The sequence below is a fragment of the Bison bison genome, unplaced genomic scaffold (assembly GCF_000754665.1).
Source record: "Bison bison bison isolate TAMUID 2011002044 unplaced genomic scaffold, Bison_UMD1.0 scf7180017864368, whole genome shotgun sequence".
Lineage (NCBI taxonomy): Eukaryota > Metazoa > Chordata > Mammalia > Artiodactyla > Bovidae > Bison > Bison bison.
Genome location: NW_011494940.1, coordinates 3,029,856 through 3,054,699, shown reverse-complemented (window position 1 = coordinate 3,054,699; position 24,844 = coordinate 3,029,856). Strand labels below are relative to the sequence as shown.

At 46.4% G+C, this 24,844-nt stretch overlaps 1 protein-coding gene across 4 annotated transcripts in view; it reads left to right on the top strand.

Moving 5' to 3' along the window:
• The window catches only part of RGS6 (regulator of G-protein signaling 6), a 192,008-nt gene that overhangs the window by 75,215 nt on the left and 91,949 nt on the right, over positions 1 to 24,844 (top strand). For all 4 annotated transcript variants that reach the window (XM_010855815.1, XM_010855814.1, XM_010855813.1 and 1 more), the window contains exons 2-4: positions 14,152 to 14,202; positions 18,027 to 18,133; positions 19,739 to 19,790. In XM_010855815.1, coding sequence (XP_010854117.1) covers positions 14,152 to 14,202; positions 18,027 to 18,133; positions 19,739 to 19,790 — 210 coding nt within the window. The remainder of the gene's footprint in view (positions 1 to 14,151; positions 14,203 to 18,026; positions 18,134 to 19,738; positions 19,791 to 24,844) is intronic.

The window sequence follows — 24,844 nt, the reverse complement described above, 5'->3', positions numbered from 1 at the left end:
TCGGACCTTGCTTCTATCACCAGTCACATCCACAACTGGGTATTGTTTTTGCTTTGGCTCCATCCCTTCATTCTTTCTGGAGTTATTTCTCCACTGATCTCCAGTAGCATATTGGGCACTTACTGACCTGGGGAGTTCCTCTTTCAGTATCCTATCATTTTGCCTTTTCATACTGTTCATGGGGTTCTCAAGGCAAGAATACTGAAGTGGTTTGCCATTCCCTTCTCCAGTGGACCACATTCTGTCAGACCTCTCCACCATGACCCGCCTGCCCTGGGTGGCCCCACATGGCATAGCTTAGTTTCATTGAGTTAGACAAGGCTGTGGTCCGTGTGATCAGATTGGCTAGTTTTCTGTGATTATGGTTTCAGTGTGTCTGCCCTCTGATGCCCTCTTGGAACACCTACCATCTTACTTGGGTTTCTCTTACCTTGGACATGGGGTATCTCTTCATGGCTGCTCCAGCAAAGCGCAGCCGCTGCTCCTTACCTTGGACGAGGGGTATCTCCTCACCACCACCCCTCCTGACCTTGAACATGGAGTAGCTCCTCTTGGCCGTCCTGCGCCCGCACAGCCGCCGCTCCTTGGACGTGGGGTTGCTCCTCTTGGCCGCCACCCCTGACCTTGGGCATGGGGTAGCTCATCTCAGCCTGTTCTCTCACAAACTGTTAGAGAAATGCAAATCAAAACTATAGTGAGGTATCACCTCACACCAGTCAGAATGGCCATCATTAAAAAAACGTACAAACAATAAATGCTGGAAAGGGTGTGGAGAAAAGGGAAACTTCCTACACTGTTGGTGGAAATGTAAATGGTTCACTATGGAGAACAGTATACTCAAAAACAGAATACTCAAAAACTAAAAATAGAACTGCCATATGACCCAGCCACTCCTGGGCACATACCCAAAGAAAACCATAATTCAAAAAGATAACACTCATCCCAGTGTTCACTGCAGCACTCTACAATAGCCAGGACATGGAAGCAACCTAAGTATCCATCAACAGAGGAATGGATAAAGAAGATGTGGTACATGTATACAATGGACCATTGCTCAGTCAAAAAAAAAAAGGAACAAAATCATGCCATTTGCAGAGACATGGATGGACCTAGAGACTGTCATATAGAGTGAAATAAGTCAGAAAGAGAAAACCAGATGTCGTAGAATTTGGCTTATATGTGGAATCTAGAAAAATGGTACAAGTGAACTTATTTGCAGAGCAGAAGTAGAGACACAGATGTACAGAAGTGAAAGATTGGATTGATATATACACTACTATGTATAAAATGGATGGCTGATGAGAACACACTGCGGAGCTCAGGGAACTCTACTGTGCTCCGTGGTGACCTAAATGGGACGGAAATGGAAAAATGGGGGGGTACATGTATACATATAACTGATCCACTTTGCTGTACAGCAGAAACTAAGACAACATTGTAAAGCAACCACACACCTGTAAAAATTAATTGTAAAATTTTTTCTTTATTTTTTGTGCTTGTTTTCTATGTATTATTTGTGTGAAAAGTATTGTAAGCCTATCACAGTACAATTGGCTAACTTTATCTAGGCTAACTAGTTATCTAGGCCAACTAGTTATCTAGGCCAACTTTGTTGGACTTACGAACAAATCAGACTTATGAATGCGCCCTTGGAATGGAACTCATTTGTATGTCAAGAACTTACGGTACAAGGTTTCTCAGTTTGAAACATTCCTAACATGTTCTCTGAACAAAAGCCAGCTTCTCTTGGTCTGGAGCTGATGGAAACGAAATGAGGCTTGTCCACTACAAAGACAGCATTCCTCCCCAGAGTCTGTAACCCCGGGTGGGATGTGAAGCTTGACGTCACTCCCGGGCTGTGTTCACCCAGCAGAGCTCAGCCACGGGCAAGCTCCAGAGCCCCCACAAGATGCTTTCAGGGAGCTTAGTGACCGAAAAGCCAGAAAGCAAGTTTTTAAACTTAGTTATAAACCAGAAGAGAACACAGGAACCCTTAGCTGCCTCTCTGGCTTGGGCGCTGGGCAGAGCTGTCAGGTGCTGGGGTCCTGGGGAATGTCGACTTTCCCCTGAATCATGACGTGAGCAGGAAAGGGAGGTGGCTGGAAGGGCGGGTTCCAGGAGGAGCCGGCAGAGGGTCCGGAGTTGGAGCTCATTTATCCTGCCATCTCCCGAGGAAGACGATGCATCACTGGATAAGTCACGTAAGAGAGAAGCCCAGGCACTCAGGGTAATAGAAGGCATTCCAGAGCGAGAAAGGGCAGGCTTGGGTCCCCAGCCAGCCATGCCACTGCCAGGCCCAGGGTTTGGTTCCAAAGCCCTCTCTTCTCTGTCTACATGTTTTCCTCCAGTGATCTCACCCAGCCACCCTCCTTGAGGTACATTCTACCCACCAGTGACACCCAAATACAATCCCAGGTCTGCTCTGTCCCTGAAAACTCAGCCTCCTATGTCCACTGACAGACTCAACATCACCACTTGGATGGCTGCTGTATACATCTGATTCAGACAAAACATGGCCAGTAATGAACGCAGGTTTCCTCCCCAACCTGCTTCCCCATCTCAGGTAGGCTAAGCTCCACCTGCATGCAGTTAGTCAAGCTAGAAACCAGAAGTCAAGCCTGACTCCTCTTGTTTCCATACTCCAGGTCCCATGCATTCAAAGGGGACCAGGAGCCCTGCTTCTGAAACAGACCCAGGCCCCGTTTTGCTCCTCTCCATCTCATTGCCGCCAGGGAGCCCAGCGTGTGTTAGATTTCTTCTCAAAACCATGAAAAATGGCTGCTGGCTGGTCTCCTGCTTCTCCTGCCCCTCTGCAATCCCTTCTCCACGCAGCAGCCAAAGCAGCCTTTAAAAACGCACAGACCGCTCCCCTGCTCCAGCCTTCCAGAGACTTCCAGGGGGTGCAGCCCCTCCGTCTCCCATCACACCTCCAGTTGCCTGCACTTTCTTCTGCTTGTTCCCACCTCACTGCTCTTCATCCAGATGCATCATCTTCCTGCTCTCAGGCCTCCATGTAAATGTCACCTCGCCCACCTCCCAGTCTTCACAGCATCCAGGCCCCTCATTATCTCACTTTTTTCTTACCTAAATGGAGTTAGGGATTTCAGGAGGAAAGACCAGGGCAGGGAAGGTGGGCAGTGTAGATTGACTGCCACCAGCTTCCCCATGGACTGGTGCTCCCGTTTCTTGCTGATGACTTGTTATCCAAGGCCCTCGCCAGCCCTCAGCAGGGTCAGGACACACAGGCCTCTGCCCAGCTCCTATCACTCCTGCCACTGCTTCTGTTTCATGGTCATCAACACCCACCGCCTCCTGCCCCAGACAGCCCTGCTCCCAGCCCCAAGCACTCAAGGCTATCCTTCAGGGGAAAGTCAAGGGGGAATAGTCCGTGGAGGCAAGATGGCAGCAGACGCCAGAGAAGCCCAAGGTGACACCCTTCCCTAAAAGATGATGGGGAGCAGAAACAATGGTGGTGTCCCACACATGAGTCCCTCTGGGTTTGGGGCACCTTGCTGAAGGCAGCTGGGCAGTGATCCGGGATGGTGACCAGCAGCAGAGGCATAAGGGATGCAGGCTGACCCAACAACATATCACTTCCTGAGGTCAACTGCAGGCAGAGATCAGGGCACCACTGGCAGTGGCCGTGAGGCCCAGGTTGAGGGAGGGATCGAGGGGGAAGGCCAGCATCCTGATGCCAGGAAAGCATGAGCTCATTCCCCGGCAGTTCTGACATCATCTCCCTGCAGCTCTTTAAGCCTGGTTCTTTTGTGATTCACGCGTGACTCTCAGCCCCTGGTGTCTGGCTCAGTGCTTCACATATAAGTGATGCCCGAGCATGTTGTGACTTTTGCCCTTCAAGACTCTGTCCCCTTTCACAGAGACTTGCTGTTCAAGCCTGCATGTAAATGCTAGCTGTCACATGGTACTAGTGGTGTGATTGCTCTGGATGGCTTTGTTCTTGGCTCTACATCTAATACTCTCCTCCTTAATCTTTTCTGTTTCTCACTGATGCTAAGCACCTCCTTCTTTGTGAACTGTCTCCTGAAACTGGGTGGGCTGGAATTACATACTCTTTCTGTGGCCTATGAACACTCCCCACCAATACTCTAGTCCGGCCCTTGTAGCCCACGTGTGCACTTTTTTGTTTAAGAACAGAGCCATCTTATAAATCACTGCAGATAAAGGAACGAGAGTGGTCCAATCGGTAGGAATAGCAATAATAATAATGATGATGATGAAGTCAGCCCATGCTGATCATTTCCTCTGTGATGAAGGACACATGTTGAAGCTTCTACAGGAATTATCCCATGCCTCCTTCTCAGACGGTGCTTTTATCATATCCTAGAGAAACTGAAGCCTATAAAGAGTACAGCACATCCCCAAGGTTGCAGAGCTGCTGGGAGGGGGAACCCAGACTCAGACACAGGATTCGGAGTCATGGCCCACCCTGGTGGTAGACGCCAGGATAAGGGCTTGGCTGTAGCTGGGATGGAGGAGAGATGTTGGGGTCCCTTGGGGTTCTGTTTTGCCTCAGGAACTTCAACTTGAACTGGGAGTAGATCTTCTACTGATGGAGAAGTTTCCAGATCAGTTTTTAAAAGGATGGACTCATTCATCTGAATGAAACAGAGAAGCTTGAAAGATGGAAGCTAGAGCCAGCTCTGAACTGTCTAGTCTAGGCCTGCAACACAGCCTGGGGGAGGAGCCAGGAGGAAGGCTTGGTTCCACCTAAGGCTCGCTGCCCAGGAGGTGAGATCCAGGCCAGACTCCACTCAGGACAGACAGAGGTGTGCCATCAGCTGTAAGCAGAAAGGAACCAGAACTCCCCATGGATCGGGGTGCCCACCTGCATTTAAATTCTCATAACACAGTCTGGGGTAGATTCTGTGATGGACCCATTTTGCAAGTGGGTCAACTGGGTGTCAAGGTGGTTGAATAACTCATCCAAGGTGATCAGCTAGAGGGGCAGAGTCAGGATATGAACCCAGGTCTGTCTGATGACAAAAACCAACAGTGCTCCAGGAAGCCAGAGCTCCAGGGCCCTGGAGCTAAAATGAGTGCAACACGGATTCAGTCTGCCCAGGCACCTGTGTGTCCCAGACTCCGCTTGAAACCTGGTCTGCTCACACTCCCTGCTGAGCACACCTTGCCCTTCCCGAGGTGGTGGCAGGTGTCCAGCAGCACTTTGCAGACGTAAGTCTTAGATCAGTGTTGTGGAAGCGTGTCAGCATTATCCCCAAACAGTGCAGTCAGACGGATCAGATTCCAGGTAAAGTGATTGCAGCCTGCACACCTGGGCGTCACAAAGACTGCTTCTCCTACTCCCTTCCAGAAAGCCTGAGCCTCTTAGATTAATTTCAATATCCTCAGACCACATTTCAGGTTCAAAGGCACACAGATGAGGTGACCAGTAGACAGCACCTGCCCTGACACCGTCCAGCCTTGGGACCCCTCCAGCCCTCCTGGAAAGGAGCCACAGTCCTCAGAATGTTTGTCACGCTCTCTCCAATGTGGCTAGTGGACACCTGGCATGAGCTCACTTCTCCCCCAAAGCTGCAAATATGCTTGTCTGTTTTTCATTTCTGCCTTCGGATGGGGCGGAAGGCGGGCCTGGGCGGCAGCCACCCTCAGAGAACAGGGGCTACCCGCCCCCCCACAGAGGCTGAGATCCTCCGTCTCCCTGTGCAAAATGTATAATATGTGTAGCACAGCCAGCCTCCCCTTTAATAAGCTGATCGTTGAGCTAAATCCCGGGTGTGCACCTCCCCGCCCTGGACGCTTTTGATTGACAAAACTAATCTCTCCTCCACCCCCACTTCTGCCGCCGCCTGCATCCTCTTGCAAATCATGTACTCGGCGGGTGACAATTAGATAGAAGACTTGGGATTCGGACGCGGAGGGTTATGAGGTTATGAATCAATGGTGGGGGCCCCGGGTGAGATAACAAACCGGGGGGAGCCCGGCTCAGACACCTCACCACAACCCTCAGAGCTTCCCAGTTGATTTATGAGTTGGTAATAACCTCGCCCGGTCTCCTGCCCCCTATTATTTTTCATAATGCATGGGAAGCAAGCGGGGAAGGCGGTCTGAGCCGGGGGTGGGAGTGGGGGGTCAGGCAGGAGAAGGCCCACCAGGGGGTTCCCCGTGGCTGGCTGTCTTTCCCACTGTGGGTCGCTGTGGGGCGCAGTTGCCACGTGCCCATGGAGGTGGGCAGGCCTATGTGCCTAGCCTGGAAAGAAGACACCAGGGAGGTGGGCCTGGCCCGCCCTGGGTTAGGGCTGAAGAAGGCAGTGATGCTTGGGTATTACCGGCTCAAAATCATCGGTCTGTGTGTCTGGATTTAATTGCTCCAAACTGTTCAAGTCAGACTGGCACAAAAGCCTCCTGTTAAGAAGGGAGAATCAGCGCCGATTCGAAGCCGGTCGCAGGCAGTGTGAACTCCGCAGCCAGAGAGCCGGGGGCCCAGCGCAGGGCAAGGACAGAGGAGGGAGGAGGGGGTCTTTCAACCTGAGAAGAGCATTGAAGACCACCTTTCCTTCTACTGGTTGTCCTCTTTAAGTGACAGCCAGGGTTGAATGAGGAGAAGGGGGCAGTTCAGATTACTGCCTACTGTTTTGGGTTTTTTATTGAAGTATAGTTGATTTACAACGTTGTGTTAATTTCAGGTATACAGCAAAGTGATTCGGTTATACATATATGTATATGAATAGGTATCTGTGTTCTTCTTTGGTCCTTTTCCGACTCATTGGAAAAGACCTTGATGCCTGGAAAGATTGAGGGCAGAAGGAGAAGGGGGTAACAGAGGATGAAATGGTTAGATGGCATCACAGACTCAATGAACGTAAGTTTGAGCAAACCCGGGAGATAGTGAAGGACAGGGAAGCCTGGTGTGCTGCAGTCCATGGGGTCACAAAGAGTGGGATAGGATTTAACGACTGAACAATTATAGTTTATTCCAAGATGCTGAATATAGTTCCCTGTGCCAGGCAGCCAATCCTGGTTGTTTATCTATTTACCTAATGTTTTTTAAAGTGTTTGTTGAGATCTTTTTACAGGGAAAAAGGTGGTTTTTGAAAGCAAATGTCAATGGATGAAAAACCTTGAACTTTCCTCTAAAGCAGTAGTTGCAAAATGCCCAACACCACAACTGGTGCTGGCCTGTGATGAAGTTTTTATGTGTCACAAAAAACTGATTAAAAATAATTTTTTAAATGTAATGAATATGTGCAATATGAATGGCGTTGTATTATATGATGCCCATTTGAATGTAACTATTGATCAATAAGCATTAATTAAACCAGCTTCATGACAGGTTTTTGCTTGGTGCCGGAGATGAAAAAATATGAGTCCTGGTCGCTCAGAACGATTGTTATGGGTTGAATTGTGTCACCCCCAAAATTTATACGTCGTGGTCCTAACCTCCAAGCCCTTAGAATGTGACCTGATTTGGACACAAGGTTATTGATGTGTAATTAGTTAAGGTGAACTAGTTTAAGTGGGCCCTCATCCACTATGTCTTTAGAACAAGGAGAAAGTGGGCACAGGGACACGCACACAGGAAGGGCCGTGTGAAGATGAAGGCAGAGGTGGGGGGTGATGCTTCCACAAGACAGACCCACCGAAGACCGCCAGCAAACCTCCAGGAGTGAGGGGAGAGACTGAAACAGCTTCTCTCCCGGCCCTCAGGTGAATGAGCCCTGTCCACGTCTGCGTCCGGGATTTCCCGGCTCCAGAACTGAGAGACGATACATTTCTGTGGTTGAAGCTGCTGTTTGTGGTGCTTTGTTAGGTGGTCCCAGGAAACAGATACAGGGGGGAAGCAGACACTGACCAAATCATCACATCGTGAATGTCTAGTTCCAAACTGAGATGAGTACTCCTAGAGAAGGTCCTCCCTGACCCAGAAAATGTCCTCTGAGGAGCAAGGCTACAAAAGCTGCCCGAGCGGGTCCCCCGCCCCCTAGCTCCATGAGGCCCCGCCCCCTAGCTCCATGAGGCCCCGCCAGCCCCGTAAAGCTTGTCTGCTGCAATGCCCTCCCCTTCTGTCCATCAAGAAAACCCTTCCTAAAAAGTATCAGAAGACCTTTGAGATTCTCTGAGGCCTGCCTGAAATGAAAAAGCAGGCAGATAACAAGCAGTTCAAGTTGTTGCAAGCCATGCCGATGACTTGGTGAGACGCTTGGCTCCAATGTGAGTGTAAAACACAGACTGCCTCCGTAGCTCACTCGTGTTATGCTTATTACATTCCAGGCACTGTGCCGGCATTGTCCATACAGCGTCTCCTTTAACCCCAGAGCCTAAACATCAGGTCCTTTTTATTATCGTCCTCATTTTCATACAAGAAAAAAATGAGGGTACAGAGCAGGTAGGTGACCTAATAAGAAATTTCAGCAAAACCACGGGTCAGGATTTTGGTGAGGGTTTCTCTTGTTTTATCCTGGAAGCAGGCAGAATTTCCCCCAGTTAACCCATGAGTATGGAGATTGGAGTGGGTGGTGGTTAAGGCACCTGCCCAGGGTCATACAATTTGGAAATGATGTACCATGAGTGGAACTCAAGTCTGCCCGACTTTATAAGCAATGTGCTTTATTGCTTCATATGCTTGGGAAGCAAGTATATATCTGTTAAATGTGTCACTATTTTCCTTGGAAAAATCAAACCCATTGATCAAACAGTACCCCTCAAAAATGCCACTAGGCTTTCCCACACTAGCCCTTCTACCTGCATTTCCTTCTCTCTTACTGCCAGCTAGTCACTGTGTGCACCCAGCAAAGCCCAGGTAAATGTTTCCTCTTAAGCTTTCTCTGATAGCTAACCGTTATATTTTATTGTTTTATAACTAAGTCATAAAAGAATGGCTTAAAACTGTAAAAACTTCTCTACTTATAGAGTGTCCTTCAATTCATCTGCAAAATGGAGATAATAATCTGTTTATATCATGAAATTATTATGGTGCTGGTGGTAAAAGAACCCGCCTGCTAATGTAGGAGAGACAGGTTTGATCCCTGGGTCAAGAAGATCCACTGGAGGAGGGCATAGCAACCCACTCCAGTATTCTTGCCTGGAGAATCCCGTGGACAGAGGAGCGTGGTGGGCTTACAGTTCAAAGAGTCGCAAAGAGTCGGACACAACTAAAGTGACTTAGCGTGCATGCAGTATTATAGTAGAATCATTCCAAAACTTCAAATAGAGAAATCACTCAATAAATTATTAGCTTAATAGCTAAAGCAGTAATTATTATTATGGCTAAACTAGTGTCTCAGCTTCAGGAAGACAGTTGAATATACAAGATAACTTTTCCAGTTGTTCTGTGTACTACTTGGAAAGTTATTCAGAGATAAGAGGAGCAGAACAGTGTAGTGGAAATAATATTAGACATGAGATATTCTGAGTTCCAAACTGGGCTGCATTAAGTACTAACATGTGACCTGGGGCCTCTCTGGGTCTAATCTCTAAAATGGATGTGAGTTACTATATTTTCCATATTGTCAAGGTGACATATGACAACAGGGTTAAGTGTCTAGTGCTGGCCTGGTACAGTGGGCACTGGGGATTGTCATCCTTCTGGGTGGACACTGGCCTGCACATGGCACCTGCATGCATGATGAGATGGCATAGAGCTGCGTTCTCACTCAGAGGAGCTGCTGAGACCTTGGCAGTTTCATGAAAATCCAATGGAGGATGGAGTCATATCCTTGCCTAAGGAGTACCATCTTGTCCTTGGTTGGGCTCCAGAAAAAAATAGTTTACTCAAATGGAAGTGTCTTTCCCCAGTGGGCAGGACTGATGAGTAAGTTGTTAATTGCTTCAGTTACCAGAACCATGATATACAAGCTACCAAGTTGCAGGGAACTTGAAATTTGCAGGTGACTAGAACCAGTCTTTTGTCAAGTTTGCATTAGTCTAATTTGGGTTCAGATTGATACAAAACTTTGGGGGAAATGAAAGAAGCGTGTCATCATAGGATCTGCTTGGGTTCTGACATTTCAAAAGAAGTTCAATGTATCCCTTGTTCTTTCAGGGAGCTTAAAACACCTGAAGCTGAGCCCAGAACAGAATGCTTTTATAATAAGGGTCTCCCCCACGCCAGAAAGAGAGCTCTCTAAAATCTTGGAAGGTCTTACTAGCTTACTCAAATCCAGTTTATATTGATCTAGACTTAATATGACTTGGGAGGAGGTCACTGAGTCTCACTCTACCCAAGTAAGTAAGTACACAAATGCCAGGGAGCAGGGGCTCACCCTTAGTCCATCCCCATTGGAGTCTACAGAAGGCCACTCTGAGACTCAGGCCCAGCCAGATGGCCAGGGAGCCACTGATCAGAGGCCCATGACAAGCCTCCTGCTCTACTTCCTCCTCAGGAAGTAGACAGATTTGCAAGTCCTGTCTTCATTCCTCTGCCCTTTCTTGTGTGCGTGCTTGGTTGCTCAGTCATGTCCCATTCTTTGCGCTCCATGGACTATAACCCACCAGGCTCCTCTGTCCATGGGATCTTCCAGGCAAGAATACTGGAGTGAGTTGCCATTTCCTCCTCCAGGGGATCTTCCTGACCCAGGGATTGAATCTGCGTCTCCTGCATCTCCTGCTTTTCCTGCATTGGCAGGTGGATTCTTTACCAGTGAGCCACCTGGGAAGTCCTGGGGGGCAGCAAAAGTGCCTGGCCTGGGGCAGCAGGAGGCTGTGCTCCAGACCCGCTCCACTTGGGACTGCAGCTTGACAAAGATAAGAAACAGAGTCCAGTAGTCCAGAGTCCAGATGGTAACAAAAGGCAACCATCAATTTTGGATAGAATAGAAAAATAATCTGCCTTGATTTCTTACTAGAATAAGAAGGGAAGAATGATTGGGAGAAGGGGGAAAGAAGGAAGAAAGAGAGGAGAAAAAAAAGACTAAAAATGCTTTCCCCTGATAATGATTTGGACTATTTTCGCTTGATTCTACAGTGTAATAATTGTAGCCATCTTAAAGGACATAATATTATGACAGGTTTCCCTTCCTTGTTCCCGAGGCTGAATCTGCCACAAGGCTGAGGCTGGCCCTTCCTGGATTAGCCTGGTGAAGCAATAACCCATGCCCACGAGAATGAGACTGTCCACAGCCCCGGGCATCACTGTGTGTGCTCAGGTCCCCCAGGCAGGGCCCACACGTGTTGAGGATGGCAGTGGGGTGTGTGCTGCTGCAGACTGAGGGTGGTGGCCTCGACACCCAGGGGCAGCAGCTCGGCCCCATGGGGGCCTGAAGATGGTCACCCGGCTCCTCGAATGGAATGATGATGGTCATGATGGCTGCACCGTGACAAGAAACCCAGGTCTGTGGTCCCCGCAATGCCAGGGGAGAAGGCCAGGGGCTTTTGTGGCTTTCCTTTCTTTACCAAAATTGTGCTTACATGTGATTCTTGAGCTCTGTGAATGCAAACCGGAGCCTGGTGGACAATTAGGCCGGACATGAGTGCAGAAAGCCAAAGCAGGACAGAAACCCAGACAATAGTGCCGAAGGCCTGGGTAGGGTGGGGGGTGGGGAGCGGATATGATAGCAAGGAAGGAGTTTCAATGTGAATGAATACTAATTAGTGACATGGATATTAATGATGACAGTAATTAACAGGGGAAAGGAAGGGCTGTCATTGTCCCAGGGTGAGTAATCAATCTTGGCAGGTGATAAATAATGGTTCAGCAAGCTCAGCAGAAAGATAATCCTCCTGCCCGGGGGAGAGCTGTTGCTGATGCTGGAAACCTCTCCGTTTCTAGGCAACCCACACACACAAAAAAAGGACTATTTTTCTTTTGAGGGAAAAACAGGTTGGAGTCTCCCCCCACCCTACCCCCAACTTGGGATTACAGTTCTTATTTGATTTCTGCTTTGTTCTTCATTTCCGAGGACAAATGTTGAACTTGTATAATTTGGAGGAAGTGGACACACACACATACATACTCACCCTTTCTCTCAAAGAACATGAATGAATAGGAGTGTTTTCAATCCAAAGTTTAGCTCATAGATGCCATCCAGGAGCAAGAGTGGAGCAATGCTTAGAAGTCCTGCTTTTGAGGTTGAAATGCCGGGGACTTGCAGGGCTGTGTCAGTGGAGGCTGGTCGGTGGAGGCTGGAGGGTAGGGTGGTATACAAAGAACCAGACAGTCTACTCTGCAAGATTCCTTCTCCTTCCAGAGAGCAGCAAAATGTCTAGCACTCAGGCCTGTACTGATCTCACTTCTCACCCCCAAATTTCTGAGCAACTTTCCTTTTGGAAAACGGGAACTATTTGTTCAACCCCTCTGCTGGTTCTCTGGTGTTTCAGCTGGGAGTCAATCCGAGGAGAGCTGATGGCAGGCCCTCTCCTCCACTGCACGACTCAGGCCCATGACAAGACTCAGGTCTCTGGAAACACTGCCCCTTTCAGATTGTTTTCCATCTAGCATTTCATCCCAAGGTGATAAAGTACAGACCTTTGAAGATCTGCACTGGTTTAAAGCGAGATATGGAAATGACAATGGTAGATTGTCCAGAAGTTCAGAACCTCCCAGAAAATTGGGCTCCTCTACCCCCACATGAGGGCTTCCCTTGTGTCTCAGAAGGTTAAGAATCTGCCTGCAATGTGGGAGACCCAGGTTTGATCCCTGGGTCAGGAAGATCCCCTGGAGAAGGAAATGGCAACCCACCCCAGTATTCTTGCCTGGAGAATTCCATGGACAGTGGAGCCTGGTGGGCTGCCGTCCATGGGGTCACAAAGAGTGGGACACGACTGAGCGACTGCACTTTCACCTTCACCCCCACATGCACTGCACTTTCCTGAGAACGCTGGTCCTAGGCGCCACATTTAAAGGGAGGCAAACAAAAGCAAATATATTCAGAGAATATTGACCACAATGGTGAGAAACCCCAAATCATATCATGGGAAGAAACAGCTGAGGAATCCAGGCATGTTTCACCTGGAGCAGAGGAAACTCTAGGGTAGCATTGCTAATACACCGAGTGAACTGTCCATATAATTGAAGGACTGTCTCACAGAGTGAGAGGTCTGAGTCCTCTTTATCATCAGAGGGCAAAACTAAGACTGAAGAGAGGAATTCAGAGAAGGGCCAATTTCAGTTCAGAGAAATTGAAGATGACTTAACTGGGACAGGCTTGCCAGGAAGGAATTTGTGAGTTTCCAGGCACCTGGGTTTTTTGTTTGTTTGTTTGTTTTTTTCTTTAATGGAAATTAGAACACCTCTTATCCAGGGTATTGTGGATGATGTTTGGCTAGTGTTGGAGTAGATAAGGTTTAAAAGTCCCTTCTGATTCCCAAGATTTACATTAGTTAAGGTAATACTAGATACTAAAACAGATAACTCTCAAATGCCTGGGTTTCAACATCACAAGTATATTTTTCAATCAGGTCAGAGCCCCAGACGGGCATCAATCTTCATGTCTGTTCAGGATCCCAGGCTCCTTCCACACTGTGGCTCTGCCCTCTCTCCCTTCATCCAGCAGATGGGGATGAAAGGGTGTGGGATGTGGAGGGACAGACAGGAGTTTTTATGGTCCGAGTCTGGAAATGGCATATGGCATTTCCACCCACATTCTTTTGTCAGAACTCAATCCACACGCAACTGCAGGAAGGTCTGGAAGTATAATCTAGTTGTCGCCCAGGAGATGGAGGACAGAGGTTTGGATGAACACACAGAAGTTTCTCCCACAGACACAGGGGCTTATTCATTCAGGATAAGCCCAGGCCAGAAGAAATTAGAGGTTTATTTTTTTTGTTTTTCAGGAACCTGTGTGGTCATCTCTGTTGGGCAGGCCTTGTCAGTTGGGGATAGGGAGATAAAAGAAGTCTCCTCCCTCAGGAAGTGTTCTGGAGTGATAAAACGTCTTCTAGCCTGTCATCAAAATATGTATTCCCAGAAAGTCCCCTCCCGAAGCTCCCTAGAAATGTGGACAAAGATCATCCTGAGTCATCAGACGTGGATTTTTTGAGGAAAAGAATGGGATTGTGACTATGGAAGCATCCTAATGGGTGGAAAGAGTTGGTTAGGATGGAAAAGTATCAGTATTACCTGGCTCTCCAGGTGTGTGCTAATTGGACCTAGGGATCTCTCGGGCAACCATGTTTCCTCTGGCACAGAGTTAAACATCCATGAGGTCTTCAATTGAAATTGCTTTACTGTTGCAGGTACGGACATTGTACAGTGGCTTATGAAGAACCTTTCCATCGAGGACCCAGGTACTTGACCCTCAACCCTGACTTGACCCACATATTAGTGAATAAGCCATACCCAAGTTCCAAACCAGTTTCTCCTACCCTCCTGAGACCTGGGCTTATACAATTGAATTCCAAGATGTGGAATCACTCCCTTTACAAACAAAATTAATTTATTTCCTCCACTGAGCTTCTGTCTTTAAATTTAAATTACCCTTGGAGGAAATGAACAACCATTTAGAATGCCAAAGAGCCCGATACAATAACATGGACTCTGGTTAGCCACAGCAATTAAAGATAAGTTGTAGCACTGTCACGGAACAGCCTTCTATAGCCAGCTCTTAAAATTAGATTGCCTGATCCACAATTAAGAGGTTTAATTATTTGCTAAGACTCCTTCTGTTCTCTGCTTCTGCAAGAAGTGAAGGAGTGATTTTTTTCAACTTTAATTGTGCAATGCAATTAGGAAAACCTCACCAGAAAAACAACAGCAAACCCTGGCCAATAAAGAAGTTTTCAAATCTGTGCTCCCACCAGCAAATAAGCAATAAAATTTGTTTTTACAGCACAATTAGAAAAATGGAGGTGGGGGGGGCGGTGGTTCCAGGAAAAAAATAAAAATTCTAGGTAAGTAAACTTTTCTGAAGTTATTATACACTTCCCATCTTAACTAAGTATTCTTGATGCCTGAAAGTCATATTTACAAACATCCAGTAATGTATTCTGATGTTCTTGGGGATTAGATCTAGTTGCCTCAAATTAAATGGCCTTCGATTGCTCTGCTTTTTAAAGATTTTTTTCAAGTGCCCATTCTAGGTGTCTGACCTTCAACTGTGATTCCTTGCTGGGGTCACCATGACAGCTCAAGGATTTCTGTATTTTAATCTGATGCTCTTACTATTAATAGACTATTTTTTTAGTAATTTTTATTTAATTAGTTTTGGGGTGGTGGAGAGCTGTGCTTGGTCTTTGTTGCTAAGAGGGCTTTTTTTTCTCTAGTTGTGGTGTGCAGGCTTCTCACTGTGGTGGCTTCTCTTGATGCAGCTCCCAGGCTCTAGAGCACAGGCTCAATAGTTATGGTATATAGGCTTAGTTGCTCCTTGTCACATGAGATCTTCCTGGGCCAAGAGTCAAACTCATGTGTCCTGCAATGACAGGCAGACTCTTTGCCACTGAGCCACAGGGAAGCCCTTAATAGACCATTGACTATGGAAGTGAAAGCGTTAGTCACTCAGTTGTATCCAACTCTACGACTCCATGAACTGTAGCCCACCAGGCTCCTCTGTCCATGGAATTCTCCAGGCATTAATCCTGGAGTGGGTTGCCATTCCCTTCTCCAGGAGATCTTCCTGACCCAGGGATCAAACCCAGGTCTCCTGCACTGCAGGCAGATTCTTTACCATTTGAGACACCAGGGAAGCCCAATTTATAATTTACATAGAATTCAATTAAACATAGTTGCCAAAAATCTGAGTGCCAGAAAAGGTCAGAACAGTGCCAGAAAAGTGCCAAAAAGGTCATGAACAGAAGTGACACTAGCCTTTCTCTCCATCATGACTAGTGACCACTCTCATGTCAAGTGGAAATTCTTAATTCTATTCAAGTTCTTAAACCACAGGAGAAAACTATAAATGCTAATCCTTTTAAGGGAAAAACCCATATTGACTACCTAAGTGTTTGCCTTATGCAGCCTGGACTTCTGATTATCTGCTTCTGAAAACCAGACTGTGTAAGTCTCTACAAGTTTAGTTACATGATGAAGAGTCACCCTTCTTCATGGTGGGTTTTTTCTCTTCCAAGAGTACTGTTTTCTTTGCCCTTCTGGAATGCTTGTCATACTTCTGACAGGTATTTTATCATTATCTTCAGTGGTAGTAGTAGCAGCAGCAATGGTATATTCTGAGAGCCCTGAACCATGTAGTCGTAGAACATGCTGCAGAATCCTCTGGTCCTGATGAGCAAAGCTTCTGTGAGAGGTCCTGAATGATACAGGTCTTATCTCTCATGGTCTATTATACTTTGATGCCCTTGGGAGGATATCAAGGTCTGGAACCCATCTGGACTTCTGAGAAGTAGTTGAGCAGTAGTTAGGACAATTCACCAGCAGAAATGAGGCCAACAAAGACCCTGGGAAATCAGGTGGCCAAAATCCGCCCTCTCTCCCTTCTTCCTTCCCATCGGCAGCATCTCTAAGCACAAGCCTTTTGAAGAATAAAGTGAGACTTCTAGCTCCAGACTGGTGACATGAAAGTTCCCTTCTTACTGGGTTTTGTTCTTCCTTCTCTGAAGAAGGAGCAGGTGATGAAATGTCCCTTTTCTGCTGGACTCATGGTTCTTGAAGCATATAGATTTCAGAACCAAACTGGTTATCACTAAGCAAGTAAAATACAATTCCATTCATCCCAATTCTACCAGTGATAAATGTATGCAGTCCTTCCAAAGAAAAGTAGCAGATTCTCAATATGCAAAATGACTGGATCATATACAACCTCTTGAAAGTTGTAGCACTGTCACTGAACAGCCTTCTAGAGCCAGCTCTTTTTTTTTTTTAATAAAGTTTTATTAAAGTATAAAGGAGATAGAGAAAGCTTCTGACATAGGCATCAGAAGGGGGCAGAAAGAGTACCTCTAGAGCCAGCTCTTAAAATTACATTGCCTGAATCACAATGAAGAGGTTTAATTACTTGCTAAAACTCCCAAAAAGTTTGCAAATAAAGCCAATACAAGTCACTTTAAAAGCTTCAGAACTTATGAAATTAATAATTCCTAGAGACTCCCTGAATATGTCAATAATTTCTACAGTCAAAAATTAATTTTTATTGATAAGAATACTTTTAGACTTGTGAAAGATTATCATGTGGGCTTCCCAGGTGGCTAGTGGTAAAGAACCCACCTGCCAATGCAGAAGACATAAGAGATACAGGTTCAGTCCCTGGGTTGGGAAGATCCCCTGGAGGGGGATCCCCTGGAGGAGGGAATGGCAACCCACTCCAGTATTCTTGCCTGGAGAATCCCATGGACAGAGGAGCCTGATGGGCTACAGTCCATAGGGTCACAAAGAGTTGGACATGACTGAAGCGACTTAGCACGCACACATCATATCTGATAGAAGCATCTAAATTTTTTTTCCTTAGCTCTGCTCAGAGTAAATATAAATTCTTAACTATTTATGTGAATCTACTTACGGCTGGTGCTAAAGTAACAAAACAACAAGTTGTGGCAAAAATATCAATGTTTGTATTAGGTTGGCCTCCCTATGCTACTGCCTTCTCTTCCTCTAATTCCTCTTTATCCATAAGAGAACAGTAATACCCTCCTCATCGCTGGTAGGATTCTCATGTCAGGAAATGCAATGTGAGTCTGAAGACTCTGTGGGCTGCATATTCATTGATGGTGGTGATTAAAAAAAAAAGAGAGAATGAAACTAAAACTATGAATCAGGGCTGCCAGCACTTACTGGGCACTTACCATGCACCAGATTCTGCTAAGCACTTTACATGAAGCATCTCACTTGTTTACAGACTTCCACACCAGAGCTCATGATCCTAACTGGAAGCTAAACTTTTTTCTGGAAGTCTTAGGGGGTTAAACGATATCAGACGCTCAGAGCTGGGATCCATAGGCATCTCAGACACGTGTCACCTTCCCAACCATTGATATCTCCACCCAGCCCAGTGCAGTCATTTCAGAAATTATCAACCAATCATGCTGTGATCTGGGGGTGATGACAGTTGACTTCCAGTTGCCTTTCTGCTCACCCTACCCCATCCCACTTACACTTCATCTAAGCAGCCCTGCATTCTGATAGTTTTGCAATAACTTCTCTTTCTTCTTCCCTGTCCCTTCAGTTGAAGCAATACACTTGGGAAGCCTTATAGCTGCCCAGGGCTACGTCTTTCCCATCTCGGACCATGTTCTTACCATGAAGGATGATGGCACCTTTTATCGTTTCCAGGTAGGCCTTCGGTTTCTCCTTTTCTTCTCATCATCTGATCTCAGATTGCTGCTGCTGCTAAGTCGCTTCAGTTGTGTCCGACTCTGTGCGACCCCATAGACGGCAGCCCACCAGGCTCCCCCGTCCCTGGGATTCTCCAGGCAAGAACCCTGGAGTGGGTTGCCATTTCCTTCTCCAATGCATAAAAGTGAAAAGTGAAAGTGAAGTCGCTCAGTCATGTCCGACTCTTAGCGACCCCCTGGACTGCAGCCTACGAGGTTCCTCCATCCATGGGATTTGCCAGGCAAGAGTACTGGAGTGGGGTGCCATTGCCTTCTCCAATCTCAGATTAGAACTACCTAAAAAACTGATGGTATTTAAGGAAGCAACTCCTACCTCCCACCAGCTCTGGGAAAGCAAACTTGTCTGTGCTATTTTTTGCATTCCCCCCACATAATAGTAAAATGCCCTCATGGAGAACTTACCATTCACTTGTTGCTTTACACATATCTCACTTATTCTGAAGAACAAACTTTGGGGGGATAAATATCACCCATTTTACAGTTGCAAAAACTGAGGTACCTGGAGAATTAATGGGACATTTCGTCAATCCAGGGGACAGCCTTGATTGGAACCTAGATCAGCTGGATAGCAAAGTCCTTAATCCTACTGCTATATCATGTTATATATACCTTCTTGGTGTGAAATTTCTATTCACTACCTAGTAACACTTCCCAAACATTTTCCTCTCCTTTTCTCAGATCCTGTCCTACAGTGAATTTGAGCAGAGCATAAGGAGTTGTGTCAAGGTCTAAACCAAAAGGCTTTGGAATGGAGTTCTTCAGACAGGGTCAAAGAATGTCTGAGTTTGCTCAGCCACCATAAGAAAATATCAATACCATAGACAGGGTGGCTTAAACAGCAGAAATGCATTTCTCATAGCTCTTGAGGCTGGAAGTCTAAGATTAAGCCTCAAGTGGGGTTCAGTTTGTGAGAAGAGCTTTCATCTTGACTTTCAGATGATCAGTTCTCACTGTGTCCTAACATGGTAGAGAGAGGGAGACATAGTGACAGAGGTTTTTAGCTCTCTGGTGTTTCCTCTTACAGGGACACTAATCCTGTGTGATCAGGGCCCCACCCATGTGATCTCATTCAACCTTAATCACTTCCTTACTCCACATCCAGTCACACTGGTATGTGTGGGGGGGAGGGGCAGGTAGGTTAGGGCTTCATCATAGAAATTCAAGAGGGCACCATTCAGTCCATAGCAAAGTGATAAAGGAACTTGAAGCTTGTGCCCCAGTAAACAGTGCTTGTCTGACTCCTGCATTAGACTTATATTGTTTCAGGATATGAAGTTTTTGCCCTGCAAACTAAGTTTCTCATTTTTGCATTTATTTGGCTGACCTGAGATTTTCTTTCTCAACACTTAGATTAAAATGTTGACTGGCCTCAGCTATGCTAAGAACAGGAAAGAGTCAAGGTGCAGTGGCAACACAAAGGACGTGCAGACAGGGCCTGTCAGGGAGGAATCCTCCCTGGGCCAGGGGAGGGCTGCCCATGGGCCCCTGGCAGGGGAGGGCACGAGTTGGCATCCTCAGTCCTGACGCCTGTGCTCTTTTGCAGGCCCCATACTTCTGGCCTTCAAATTGCTGGGAACCTGAAAACACGGACTATGGTGAGCACTGAAGCCATGGCCCACACTTACTGGGAATGCAGAAGACACATCTTTGCTGTGTGGATGACTATGATGAATGGGGAGGAGGGCCTTTGCCCTGCTTAGCCCTTTCTCGTATTGTTGACAGGTGCTGTTCCACATACTGATGAAAGGCAGGGCCCACTGAAGGAGGCAGCCATTGGAAGGGAAGGTGGGAGGGGAAGAAAAGTTTTCTCAGGTCTGTCCAACATGCTCATTCTGTGGGGCCATGGAAAACTGGGCCAGTAGCCGTTGACCACTACTTCCTGGGACAGGGTTTCAGGCAGGGCTGGATCCAGGGGCACGTCCCCCTGGCCATTTCCTTTCTCACAGACTTGTTAAGACTTTTTAATAATTCATTGGTGTTTTTGATGGTTGGAGGTTAGAGGGGAAGAGTAACAGGCCATGGAGGGATATACAAAAGTTACCCTACCTGAGAAAACGAAGAGTGGGTGAAGCTGGGTCCTGGGTAAGCAGGGAATTACCTCTGTCCAAGCAGGGATTTATTAGACTCTTGCCCTGTATTCTCCATGAAGACTGTTTACTATATCTATGTGTCAGTCTTCTAAAGTTATACTATCCCTGTACTTCAGATACGGCTGAGGCCTAGAGAGGCCACATCCTCGCATCTATCACACTGTACTCGGATTGGATGCCCAGTCAGTCATCAGCTCCATGAGGGCAGGGCTGGTCCACCTCACTCACTTCTATTATCCAGTGCATAGTGCATTCCCAAGCCGTAGTGGGCACTCAGTAAAGATTTGCTGATGGTTCTGGTTCTTTGACTGTGTGGATCACAACAAACTGTGGAAAATTCTTCAAGAGATGGGAATACGGGACCACCTTACCTGTCTCAATTCTTCGGCACTCAGCTTTCTTTATAGTCATGTATGCAAGTCAAGAAGCAACAGTTAGAACCGGACATGGAACCACAGACTGGTTCAAAACTGGGAAAGGAGTACATCAAGGCTGTGCACTGTCACCCTTCTTACTTAACTTATATGCAGAATACAGGGCTTCCCTGGTAGCTCAGTCGGTAAAGAAACTGCCTGTGGTGCAGGAGATGGGGTTCAATCCCTGGGTCAAGAAGATCCCCTGAAGAAGGAAATGGTAACCCACTCCACTATTCTTGCCTGGAAAATCCCATGGACAGAGGAGCCTGGTAGGCTACATACAGTCCATGGGGTCACAAGAGTCGGAACTGACTTAGTGACTAACCCACCACCATGAGAAATGCCAGGCTGGATGAAGCACAAGCTGGAATCAAGATTGCTGGGAAAAATATTAATAACCTTGGATATGCAGATGACACCACCCTAATGGCAGAAAGCTAAGAGAAACTAAAGGGCCTCTTGATGAGTGTGAAAGAGGAAAGTGAAAAAGCTGGCTTAAAACTCAGCATTCACAAAAAGAAGATTATGGCATTCAGTCCCATCACTTCCTGGCAAATAGATGGGGAAACAATGGAAACAGTGACAGACTTTATTTTCTTGGACTCCAAAGTCACTGAAGATGGTGACTGCAGCCACAAAATTAGAAGGTGCTTGCTCCTTGGAAGGAAAGCTATGACAAACCTAGACAGTATATTAAAGAGCAGAGACATCACTTTGCTGACAAAGGTATGTCTAGTCAAAGCTATGGTTTTTCCAGTAGTCATGTATGGATGTGAGAGTTGGACTATAAAGAAAGCTGAGTGCCAAAGAATTGATGCTTTCGAATTGAGGTGTTGGAGAAGACTCTGGAGAGTCCCTTGGACTGCAAAGAGATCAAAGAAGTCAATCCCAAAGGAAGTCAACCCTGAATGTTTATTAGGAAGGACTGATGCTGAAGCTGGAGCTCCATACTTTTCCCCCTGATGTGAAGAGCAGATTCATTGGAAAAGACCCTGATGCTGGGAAAGATTGACGGCAAGAGGAGAAGGAGGAGACAGAAGATGAGATGGTTGGATGACATCATCAACTCAATGGACATGAGTTTGACCAAACTCCAAGAGATAGGGAAGAATAGGGAAGCCCGGCATGCTGCAGTCCACTGGGTTGCAAAGAGTTGAACACGACTAAACGACTGAACAACAACAACAACTGGTTCTTTATCAAAGGTGATTAACAGACACTCAGTAGAGGCAGCAGAATATGAACTCAGATGCTCCTTTCGTGGTCTGCCCCTTCACACAGCACCCTCGTCACTGACTCAGCTGCTGGGGCAGTCCACAGCTGCTCTCCTTGGGACCGGGGCACGCAATGAGAACTGTAACTTCTTGGATTCTTTGCGGGATGGTTTTCACAGGAAGGTAGAGCCAGCTGCAGCTGGGTGGTACTCCAGGGACCCTGTCCTGAGACCTTGTGATAAGCTACATGCTCTGGATCACACTTCTGAGGGAGGGGAAACCAGAAACTGGAAATAGTTCTGTGGATAGAATCCTGGCAAGCCTCTGCCCTACGAGGCTACAGTGGTTCTGTTTCCAAGTCTGGAACATGGCCCTGATGTAGGGGGCAGGGCCCTGTGACTGTCTCATCAGCTATCTGCAGGCATCACCACGGGTCCCTCTGGAACTGTGCTGCGCCCTAAATGATGTGATAAGTGGGTCCAGCCAGGTTTCCGGCTTGAAACGGGAGCAGCATTTGGCTGCTCATAAAACAAGTGTTTCTGGGGCTGAAATACTGCTCACAAAACCCAACTCGGAATTTGAATAATTGTAGCTCGGTTCCATGCAGCAGCTGTGTACCCTTGTCAATGTGAAAACCAATATTTTTCCAGGCAATGGAGAGGGTTGGGAGGATGGTGGGACCAGAAAACCTGGGCCCAAGTAAAATTCAAATATTTGCCTGAATATAAACCCGCAACCATCAGCCATCTTACCCTGCATACAGCAGGACACCATTTCCCTTTCTCTACAGATTTTTGTAATTTTAGCTGGGTAGTAAGAACAGGGATAAAAATAACAATTTATATCAGGCTGTCACTGAAGCAAAATTATTTTGAATTCCTGTACCTCCATTTTGGGAAATCAAATGGAGAAGTTAAAGTTCAGGATACAAAATACTCATTGCCTTTTCCTGGTTAATCAGAAAATCAGTATTTAACAAGAGAGAAGTCAGCACAAAGGGCCCATTGTCGACTGGTTCCACTAGCTGTGTGATCTTGGCAAGCTACTTAACCTCTCTGTGCCTCTGAAATCTCATTTTAAAAGCAGAATAGTAATAGTACTTCTCGTGTTGTTGGTTAGGATTAAATTGTTTCATTAATTAGAAATATGTGCAAATTTTGGTGTATGCACGTAATAAGGAGCCAATAAAAACCATAGTGGGGTTGGTATTAGTACTCCCAGGATGGTGTTTGATCTTATTTGTTCTGTGGCAGCCCTCTTGCCAGAAAGTATGTGCCACTGGAGCTAAGAATTCAGAATAGGTGTGGCTTGGATTGAGGAAGAACCAGAAACTTCCCTTCTTTCAACATCTACTTTGTGTCAATTGCTCTGTCACAGATTTGAGTGAGTAACAGGCTTGCCCTCCAAGCATCCCAGGCTGAGAGAGAGACCATGATGTGCAAGCAAGAAGAGGATGCTGAGGAATTTGATCCAACTACTCAAAGATTTTATGTTGCTGAAGCATGATAACAAAGGTGGAATACTTTGGGATGGACAAGTATATGAAAAGGTCCTCGTAGTCGAGGAGAGACATTTAGAATAGGTTCAGCAGCTTCCCAGAGCCACTGTGGGTCTCTGAAAATGGGAAATAACCTGAAAAATTCCCTCACCTATGAAAGGAGGCTAATAACAGAACTCGCCTCAAAGGTTATTACGAGGATTAAGTAAGTGGACATTTGGAAAGTCCCTAGACTACTGCCTAACATTCAACAAGCTCCATATATGTGGTAGGTGCTAGTGTGGTGATTTCCCTAGGACCTAAAATATTGCTTGGCACATATGTGAAAGTGTTAGTCGATCAGTCGTGTCTGACTCTTTGTGACCCTATGGACCGTAGCCTGCCAGGCTCGATCCATGGAATTCTCCAGGCAAGAATCCTGGAGTGGGTTGCCATTTGCTTCTCCAGGGGATCTTTCCAACCCAGGGATCAAACCTGTGTTTCCTGCATTGCAGGTGGATTCTTTACTGTCTTAGCTACCAGAGAAGCGGCATTCAAATTTACTTTAATTGGAGTTTAATTTCTTGACAATATTGCATTAGTTTCTGCTGTACAGTGAAGTGACTCAGCTATATGTATACATGTATCCTTTCCCTCTTGGGCCTCCCTCCCACCCCACCAGCATCCTACCCCTCTAGGTCATCGCAGAGCGCCAGGTTCAGCTCCCTGTGCTATATAACAGCCTCCCAGTAGCTGTCACTTATACATGTCAATGCTACTCTCTCATTTCATCCCATCCTCCCTTTCCTCCCTATTTTTTCTTCTTGCCCATTCTATGCATTTTTGTCTCTTTACCCACCCTGAAAATAGGTTCATCCATACCATTTTTCTAGATTCCACATATATACATTGAGGCACTCAGAATTTTAAATGGGAGAATGAATGAGTCAGTGAATAAGTACACGGAGCAGTGAATGTCATAGTGGAAAACTAGACCTCAATTCTAATTCCACATCTACAACTAACTAGTCCATGAGTAAAGCACTTCAGCTCTCTGAGCCTTTATTTTTCCATCTATTAGTGAGGGGTCCATACTTGATGGTCGCCAAGGTTACTTCCAATGCTAAAATTCCATTGTTCTAAAAAGTAATTGGAAGGTATGGGGGAAATAGAGAAATAGATGATTTGTATGTACCTTAGTTTAGGAGACTGAGATATATTATGCTGTCACTAGTAGAGAGACTAGTAGAGACCAACCTAGACATTATATTATAAAGCAGAGATATTACTTTGCTAACAAAGGTCCGTCTAGTCAAAGCTAGAAAGCTGAAGAACTGATGAAGCTGAAGAATTGATGCTTTTGAACTGTGGTGTTGGAAAAGACTCTTGAGAGTCCCTTGGACTGCAAGGAGATCCAACCAGTCAATCCTAAAGGAAATCAGTCCTGAATAT